The 10,187-nt window shown below is 42.2% G+C and overlaps 1 protein-coding gene across 2 annotated transcripts in view; it reads right to left on the reverse strand.

Moving 5' to 3' along the window:
• Positions 1-9,980, reverse strand: part of slc5a2 (solute carrier family 5 member 2) — a 47,233-nt gene extending 37,253 nt beyond the window's left edge. For both annotated transcript variants that reach the window (XM_063031567.1, XM_063031566.1), the window contains exon 1: positions 9,826-9,980. In XM_063031567.1, the coding sequence (XP_062887637.1) occupies positions 9,826-9,948 (123 nt within the window). In that variant the 5' untranslated portion in view covers positions 9,949-9,980. The remainder of the gene's footprint in view (positions 1-9,825) is intronic.
• Positions 9,981-10,187: the final 207 nt, after the last annotated feature.

Consider the following 10,187-nt stretch of genomic DNA (forward strand, 5'->3'; position numbering starts at 1 on the left):
CGATCCGATTCTTCAGAGTACGGATAGCTACCATGGCCCTTTTAAAGCTTTTAGTCCACTCCGCTAACTGGCAGCCATGTTTTGGTGCCAAAATTTGGATACTTAAAGAGCGCTTGAACACAGGTTCAGGGCTCAATCATCAGCTCAACTTTGGTTCACTCTATGGTTGCGTTTAGGATTTCTGTCTTATTTGGAGTCTCGTCTAGTCTTGTTAGGCTCTTGTCTAGGCATCCAGCCAAGAATCCTGTTCTCATCTCGGTCTGGAAATCGTGTCTGAATTCTCGTCTTGGATACTCCAGCACTTGGGTCCTTACAGTGCTTGCCTAGGCCTCTCGTTGCAGGAATACAGTGCACAAGTTTTGTCTTCTTATTTAAGAAAGGGTGTATGGTGTTGGAGGAAGTTGCATGACTTATTGGAGCAAACCGTTGACTTAGAGCTACCACAAGTTATTACAATATTTGAGACCTGTACCAAAACTCAACTCATACAGATCAGCTCTCCTTTGACTGAGGTGGAGTTCTTTCAGTTCAAGCCATCTTTTGTATTAATTTGATGTCGGTTTCTGAATATTTTAGATATGCTCACCTATTTGCCCATTTTACATTTACATTGCTAACGTAATCTTCCTGCAATATAAAGGCTACCTGCGAAAGAAGAACCCTAAAACAAGAGGAGTATGCTTATTCAAAGACATCCATATCAGATCACATGAACATCTCTGCTGGACTTTTTCCAGAACATTGGCCCGTTCCAGTCAATAAACTCAATGAACAAAACACTTGATGCAATGATTCTCTTTAATCTTTCACTTACACTGACAATTGTGCTAAAGAAGGAGCAATTGAAATTCCTCCGTGATGTTTCCTTGTAATTTTTTGTGGGGCCATTGACTCTTCACGTCAGTGAACTCTTACAGGGTCAGATGGAAGGTTCTGAAATGCTGATTGATGATAGCTGTGCGCTTAACCATGTCTCTCCCTATTCGGTAATAATGCTAATTATTAGCCCTTATGCTGCTGACGGATTTTAGGAATTTACTGGATCAAATTTTTTTTTCTTTTCAAGTGAACTGCTGTGACCTTGAAGTAAACTCTAATATTACGAAAATAAAAGCAAATCTTGTTCTCTTGTAATTATCGCAGAGGATTTAAAAATTTTGTTCTCTGAAGCTTCAATGCAAAAATATCCAATCGTAGCCTAAAACTAACACATCTATCTCATTTTTGAATCTGAGCTGATATTCAAATGTCAATTTGTTAGAGAATTGTATTGGTAAGTTGTAACGTGAAATCCCTCAATGAAATATATTCGCAGCCAAGTCTGTTGGGACAGGTGTTTAAAAAAACCTGTTGGACTATGCTTAAGGGAGGTAATGTTATCAGCAGGATTTCTCAAATAGTGTAAAGATATAGGGAGCCATTGAGGATGCCTTTACATTATATTTGAATATTCAAGACACCACCTGCAGCTTGAAGCGCGGGCAGAGCTGACTCACCGTGCTTTAAATTTAGCTTAGAGGAGATTTGGATTAATTAATTTTGTTTCCCCTCCCACAGATTTTACCTGACTTATTGAATACATTCAGCATTTTCCGCCTCTGACCAAGTTCATAATTTAGTTGACCTGGCCAGACTTAGTACATGAATTGCCCAGACCCAGTTGGTTAATGAGTTGTCCAAGTCCAACTTCTGCATGAGTTGCCTGCACTCAGTTGATTATTATCATCATTATTTAGATCAAAGCAGTTGATAAGGTTTGAGGGGTCGAAATGCACGTTCCAAATGAAATTGCACTTAACTTTCATGGGGCATCAAAATGGAATAGTTTGACATAAGCTCCTTTGATCCATGGGGTCTTGGCAAGCTTGGCATAGGGATTGCAGGTTCAGGATTTACACTACTAGTTTCACTTGATGTTAAAACCAATTCAGAAAATAAAATCATTCAGCCAGTACTAGGAGCGTTGGTTGAAGTTTTTCCAAATACTTTCCTCTGTTTTCCTTGCCTTTTCTGAGCAAGATTGATGATTGCTACAAAGGATTCCACAGGAGGTGGTTGTCCCTCAAGATCTCATTCAAATAGCCACTTACTAGCAAAAAAAAATGGCTGTGAATGTTTGTTTGAGGGGAAGATCATTGTTGCCGTAAATCCCATACTCTCCTTATGCCCCAGTTCACAGAGTAATGGAGCATACAATGGTAAAATTGACCAAGAGCTAGATTATCGGCACCCAATTGCCCACCATTGAGAACATCTACCATAAGCGCTCCTGGCAGGGTGAAAAGCATTATCAGGGATGCATCTCACCCTAACCATGGACTTTTTTACTCTCCTCCAGCAGGCACAGGAAGAGCTTCTTCCCTGAGGCTGTGACCCTGCTGAACCTCTCATCACAGCGCTAAGCAGTATTGCATCTGTATTGTACTGTCTCAGTACTTTTATATTTGTGTGCTGTAGCACTTTTTTAATTCACAGTTATTTTGTAAATAACACTCTTCTTTGCTTTTCTGGTCTGAAGCTAAGTGTATTTCATTTGCTTTGTAACTGTACTCAGCACAATGACAATAAAGTTGAATCTAATCTAATCTAATTAGCAAGATCCCTGGCTGATTTTTTTCCCAACGTAATTCCAGAGATATTGAGGCCAGCTATAGCAATGGAGAGCAATCTAAGTATATCATGCAGTTTGTGTTTCAGTAGTTTATGAAGTAAGATGAAAGAGATCAGAATTGGGCCCTAAGTTACTAAGATACACCCTAAAACAGAGGGACCCAATATTCCATTTTACCATGCTAGACACAGAGAGTCCAAGACTTCCAGTAAACAGAGTCCTGACGCCTAGTCAGCATGTGTGTAATCATCAACATAGAGTGATGAGGTTGCATCTAAAGGATAAACAGCTCCAACAATGGTCACAGAAGACTTGAATGCTGTATATTGCTCTATCTTTTAGAAAGTCCAAGTAGACCAATAACAGGAGGACCACAATTCTAATATGGTCATATTGTAGTTTTACTGCTCCTCACTGTGTGTAGTTCCATTGCCCTTTACAAGTTATATTTCCACTCTCTTTTCTAGAATACAGTTCCACTGCCTCTCATAGTACAGTTCTGTCATTAAGAGGGGAAGGGGTGGGATGTGAAGGTAGACTCAGTAACGATTAGCCTAATAGTACTTCAATATAGGACAGTAGAATTTTATTCAGTAAAGGATGGAAGAATTATAACATGTAAAGGTAAGTGGAACAGTACCCATACAAGGACAATATAACAGTAGTGAATTGTGGATCTCCAGCAGTCTGGTTTCAATTCTGATCGGTTGTGATGTCTGTGTGGAGTTTGCACATTTGTCACATGACCACAGGCATTTCTGACTGGTGCCATGGATTTCTCCCCCATTACAAGCATCTGCTGGTGGGCTATCCGGTTCCTATAAAATTGGGGGTAACGGATCCATAGCCCAGTGACACCACATTCTAGGGATCTCCAGGGAGTGGTAGGACCTTTGGTGGTGGGCTTGTTGTACTCCACCCAGGGGCAGCTCATCCAACTTTGGTCCCCACCTGCCACCTGGCTCTGACCTGTGGCTCCAAGTAACTGTTTGCATGCGACGGTGGCCACAACCCAGCATGCCGCTCGGACAGGCGGGCTAAACCAGATGAGAGAGAGATATGCCTACTGCAGCACGCCAAGCCAGTTCTGGCCGACTGGACGGATGAGATCAACTACAACATCCAACGGTCAAGAAGACGGTGCTGCAATGTTTTGCGAAGGGTGTGACAAGGCTCAGAAGGTGTCATGGCTCTCCACTGCAGCTGAGGAAGTCTCCAATCGTAATGATTTTTTTGTACCATTGGACCAAGATTTTTGAGGCTTAGAGAGTCGAACTGCCCTAGTGCAATGGCTTTTTCACTAGAAAACTCCTCCTGCACAGGATAAATCATTGTTGGAAACGATGGACAACTAGCACCATATTCAACACTAGTGTGCAGGACTTTGCCCTAGATTGGGGCAGCAGAACTAGTATGTCCTAGGTTGCACCGCCATTCCATCATCGCTGATTTATTATCCCTCTCAATCCCATTCTCCTGCTTTCTCCTGGTAACCTTCGCTGCCCTGAGTAATCCTTTCAAACTTTGCTTTAAATATACTCAATGACTTGGGCTGTGTAGCCATCTATGGCAACAAATTCCACAGATTCTCTACCCTCCAGCTAAAGAAACTCCTCCTCATCTCTGCTCTAAATGGATGTCGCTCTATTCTGAGGCTGATTCCTCCGGTCCTAGACTCCCCCACTAAAGGAAGCATCCTCTGCACATGCACTCTATCTAGGCCTTTCTGTATTCAATGGGGTTCAATGAGATCCCCCCTCCTTTTCTAAATTCCATCGAGAACAAGCCCAGAGTCATCAAATGCTCCTTATATGTCAACCCCTTCATTCCTGGAATCATTCTCAAGAACCTCCTCTGGACCCTCTCCAATGCCAGCACATCATTTTAGAGATAATGGGCCTAAAACTGCTCACAGTACTCTGTGTGGTCTGATCAAAGCCTCAGCATTACAACCTTGCTCTCATATTTTAGTATTCTTGAAATGAATTCTAACAATTGATTTGCCTTCCTCATCACCAACTCAACCTGCAAGTTAACCTTGAGGGAGTCCCAAATCTGAGGCACAAAGTGACTCTTGAAAGATCATTACTAATGCCTCGACAATCTCTTCAGTCTTCTCTTTCAGAACCCTGGAGCATAGACCACCTGGTCCAGGTGTAACTTCACACCTTTTAGCCTTCCAAGCACTTTCTCTTTAGTAATAAAACTATCCTCATTTATGCCCCCTGACATATTCAAATTTCTGGCACACTGCTAGTGTCTTCCACAGTGAAGACTGACGCAAAATACTTATTAAGTTTTTCTGTCATTTCCTTGTCCCCCACACTACCATTCCAGGTTCATTTTCCAGCAGTCTGATATCCACTCTTGCCTCTCATTTACTCTTTATATATTTGAATAAAATTTTGGTATCTTCTTTGATATTATTGGCTAGCTTACCTTCATATTTTATCTTTTCCCTTCTTATGGCTTTTTTAGTTGCCTTTTGTTGGTTCTTAAAAGCTTCCCAATGCTCTAATTTCACACTAATTTTTGCTATGTTATATGCCCTCTCCTTTCCTTTAATGCTGTCTTTGATTTCCCTTCTCAGCCACAGTTGCCTCATCCTCCCTTTTGAACTTTTCATCACCTTTAGGTTGTATCTATTCTGCTTTTTCTGAATTGACCCCCAAAATTCAGCCATTGCTGTTTTGCCATCATCCCTACTAGTATCCCCTTCCAGTCAACTTTGGTCAGCCCCACTCTTATGCCTTTGTAATTTCCCTTCCTCCACTGTAATACTGAAACATCTGACATTATCTTCTCCCTCACAAACTGCAGCATGAATTTTATTGTTATGATTACTGACTCCTAAGGGGTCCTTTATTTAAGCTCCCTAATCAAATCTGGTTCATAACACAACGCCCAATCCAGAATTGCCTCTCTACTAGTGGGCCCAACTATAAGTTTCTCTAAAAATCATCTCATAGGTATTCAACAAATTCCCTCTCTTGGGATCCAGCACCAACATGATTTTCCCAATCTACCTGCATATTGAAATCCCCATCACTATTGTAACACTGCCCCCTTTTACATTCTTTTTCTATCTCCTGCTGTAATTTGTATCCCACATTCTGGCTATTATTTGGAGGCCTGTATATAACTCCCCTAAGGGTGTTTTTTTCATCCTTGCAATTTTTTAACTCTATCCACAGCTTCCGATCCTATGTCACTTCTTTCTAAAGATATGATTTCATTTAATACCAACAGAACCACCCCACCCACTCTGCCTATCTGCCTGTCCTTTTGATAAAATATGTACCCTTGGAGGTTAAGCTCACAACTATAATCTTCCTTCATCCATGACTCAACGATGTCCACAACATCACAATTGCCAAACTCTAACTGTGCTACAAGATCATCTACCTTATTCTGTATACTGCATGCAATCAAATACTGTATATCACCTTAAGTCCTGTATTCATCACCCTTTTTGCATTGTCCTCATGTTACATTCAACTCATCCTACTGACTACAACTTTGCCCTATCATCTGCCCGTCCTTCCACACAGTTTCACTACACACAGCATCTACTTGTATACCATTTGCCCCATCTTCAGCCCTATCATTCTGTTCCAATTACACTGCCTAATTAATTTATATCCTCCCAAACACCTCTAGCAAACCTGCCCGCAAGGATATGGGTTCATGTGTAAGCTGTTGTGCAGGTCACACCTTCCCCAGAGGAGATCCCAATGATCCAGAAATCTGAAACCTTGCTCCTTATACCAATTCCTCAGCCACACATTCATCTGCCAAGTTAACCCATGCTTACCCTCACTGGAACATTGCATCGGCAGCAATCCAGAGATTACTACCCTGCAGATCCTGCTTTTCAGCTTTCTACCTAATTTTCAATATTCTTTCTTCAGGACCTCCACCCTTTTCCTAACTATATCACTGGTACCAATATGTACCATGACTTCTGGCTGCTTACCCTCCCGCTTCAGAATGCTGTGGACCGAATTGGAGACATCGCTGACCCTGGTGCCTGGGAGGCAAAATACCATCCAGGTTTCTTTTTCATGTCCACAGAATCTCCTGTCTGTTCATCTGACTATGGAATCCCCTTTCACTGCTGAACTCCTCTTCACCTCACTTCCCTTCTGAGCTACAGAGCCGGATTCAGTGCCGGAGATCCTGGTTTCTGCGGCTTCTCCCTGGCAGCTTGTCCCCCCGCCTCTTCACACCCCCCACAACAATTTCCAAAGCCGTATACAGTACTTATTATTGAGGGAAAAGGCCACAGGGATACTTTGTACAGGCTGCCCATATCCCTTCCTCTTCCTGACAGTCACCCAGGTACCTGCCTCCTGCAACAGGATTAACTACCTCACTGTAGCTCCTATCTTTCACCTCCTCATCCCCCCATATGAGCTGAAACTGTAGCTCCACTTCCTCAGCACAGTCTCTAAGGAGCAGCAGCTCAAAGCACTTTGTGCAGATGTAGTTATCAGAATAATGAGGCCTTCGAACCTATGTGGGAAGCTGGAGAGTATTGGGCTCTGAGGCTTTTAGAGCATCTGTATTTGTTAATTGTTGTCTTAGTGAGAGTCATTAAACCCTGGTGCTTTCTGCTTAATTTTGTTAAGTTTATTTTGACTGACATAGGCTTTCTGTATTCTGTGATTATTTAAGCGGAGTCCCAATTAATGCTTATTGCTGGGTCCTAACTTTGAGAATGTTACGTCACGCAGAGTTGCTCTGCCACGCCACCGAAGTCTTGTTGGAACGCTTATGAATGAACCATGGTCACAGACCCCAGATGTGAGTCTGTCTTTCCTCTGCACTCGGGTTCAGGCTTTGCCAGTGCTCATTGTGACAATCAGGGGGACTGGAGGTCTCCCAGTCTTCCCTATCTCACACAAGGAACATACCACTATCTCTGGACCTATTATCAGCACACTAGCTATGTACTAATAGACAAAGAGTGGGAAAAAAACTTCCTAGAAACTTACTTAGAACCTCCGCCTGTGTTTGCCCAAGCATGGGCAATAGAACTGTTCTTTTTAGAGACCAAGATTTCGTCTGTTATAGAACAACAGGAGCACCGCAGTGGGGCAGTGGAACTGTATCCTGGTAGAGGGATTGGAATAGCATTTTTAATGGAGTAATGAATCTCTAAACAGTGTGTTCAGTGGATCTGTGTTCCACTGTTGGATAAGTCAGTGGAATCATATGAAGGTTGTGTCCGAGGATGGTAGGTTGGGCTAACTAGGAGAGATTAGAGTTCAAATTTCAAAGTACATTTATTATCGAAGTATTTATACTATATACAATCTTGAGATTCATCTCCTTTCACGAAGCCTTAAAGCAAAGAAATCCAATGGAAACCATTAAAAAAAGCAATTGACAAGGTTCTCCACTGTAGGCTCATTCAAAAAGTCAGGAGGCTTGGGATCTTAGGAAACTTAGCTGTGTGTATTCAGAATTGGCTTGCCAATAGAAGGCAGAGAGTAGTTGTAGATACAGCGTTGTCTGCCTGGAGGTCAGTGACCAGTGGGATCTGCTCCGAGATCCTTACTCTTTTGAATTTTTATAGAAATGGAAGGGTGATTCAGTAAGTTTGCAGATAACACAAAGGTTGGTGATGTTGTGGATAGTGTAGACGGGTGTTGTAGGTTACAGCAGACATTAATAAGATTTAGAGCGGAGCTGAGAAGTGATAGGTAGAGTTCAACTCAGAAGTGTGAAGTGATTCACGTTAGGGCAAACTTGAAGGCAGAAAATAGGACTAATAGCAGGATTCTTAACAGTATGGAGGAACAGAGGAGCCTTGGGGTTCACGTCCATAGATCCCTCAATGTTGCAGTGCAAGTTGATCGGCTGGCTAAGAAGGCATTTGGTGCATTGGTTTTCATCAGTTGGGGATTGTGTTCAAGAGCCACGAGGTAATGTTGCAGCTCTGTAAAAATTTGGTTAGACCACACTTGAAGTGTATTGCTTTGCTTTCCAGCGTCTGCAGATTTTCTCTGGTTCTTAAAGTATTGTGTTCAGTTCTGGCCACTTCATTATAGGAAGCTTTCGACAGAGTGCAGAGGAGATTTACCAGGATGATTCTTGGATAAGAAAGCATGCCTTATGAGGATAGTTGAGCGAGTTAGAGTTTTTCTCTTTAGAAAGAAGAAGGATGAAAGCTGACGATAGAGGTGTACAATATGAGAGGGAGGCATAGTTCTGATGGAGGGAAATGGCATAAATTTAAGATGTTGGAAGGAAAGTATGGGGGTTAAGTCAGAGGCAGGTTTTATTTTACACAGAGAGTGGTAGATGTGTGGCACACTGCCAGGCAGATACATTAGGGACATTTTGAGTCTCCTGGATAGGCATATGGATGAAAGGAAAATGGGAGGAAGGCTATGTGGAAGGGAAGGGTTAGATAGATCTTGGAGTAGGTTAAAGGGTCAGCACAGCATCATGGGCTGAAGGGCCTGTATTGAGCTGTACTGTTCTTTGTTCTTTGACTTTGGTGGCAGTGGGTGGAAGATCACCAGAGTTGATGAGGTTGGTGGTAGCGTGGGACACAATGGCTGGTGCTTCTTCGTGGGGTTCTGTGCATGGGGTAGGTAAGAAGAGGTTTCTGAAAGCTGTCGTTTGGCCTCAGCAAGGTAGAGGTCAGTTCACCAGACTACAACAGCACTGGCCTTGTCTGCGGGTTTGTGGTAAGGTTGGGATTGGTGCAGAGAAAGAAAATGGTAGTGCATTTAGAGGGGATGAATTTAGAATAGGCCTGAGGAAAGGTGAAGTTGGGATGGTTGGTATCTCATCAGCAGTTACGGAAGATTTGTTAATCAGTACCCAAAAGCACCATAAGGTTGGGTATATAGAGAAAAATCAAGGGATGTGATGTTTGCGCAGGTAATTGGGGCTGAGGTGCAAAATCATTCATAATTTTATTGTATAGTAGTGAGTCCAAGTAGCCTACTCTTCCTTCAATTTCCTATATCCTTACTTGCTTTTGTTCAGTAGAATGAACCTGGCTATTTAACTGTAGAGTACCAGATCCAAATGCAAAAACACAATAACATAACTCAATCCAAGGGTGAGCTACTCTAATCAGAACTTCATGGAGAAGAGACATTTAACCAAAATATAGTGACAGCATAACGATTTTGCACAAGGGTAAATATCCAAGGAGAAGATAACTCAAGAAAGGTGAGGGAGTAAATACTTACCCACAATCCAATGCCAATGACTAAAACAAAGTACAGGGTGATCACACTGATATCTGCAACATTGTTGATGGCCACAGCTTGGGAAGGAGATGCAATGACTGTTGGAGATGCAGAAGACTTCATTTCAGCTCAGTACGTAGATGGGGAATGCACCAGCCAAGAAAGAGATTGAGATAATAGCTGATATTATGAGAGACTGGCCTATTAATACAAAGCTAATAAGTAATGATTGAACCAATCACGTTTAATAGGTTACTCAGTGCCAAAAACATTCCAATTCAACATTAGTTGTCACTCAAGGGAGACGTTCTTAGTTGTTCAAACATCAGATTTTATCAAAAAGGATCTTATTGAATTGCTAT

The sequence above is a fragment of the Mobula hypostoma genome, chromosome 23 (genome assembly GCF_963921235.1).
Source record: "Mobula hypostoma chromosome 23, sMobHyp1.1, whole genome shotgun sequence".
Taxonomy (NCBI): domain Eukaryota; kingdom Metazoa; phylum Chordata; class Chondrichthyes; order Myliobatiformes; family Myliobatidae; genus Mobula; species Mobula hypostoma.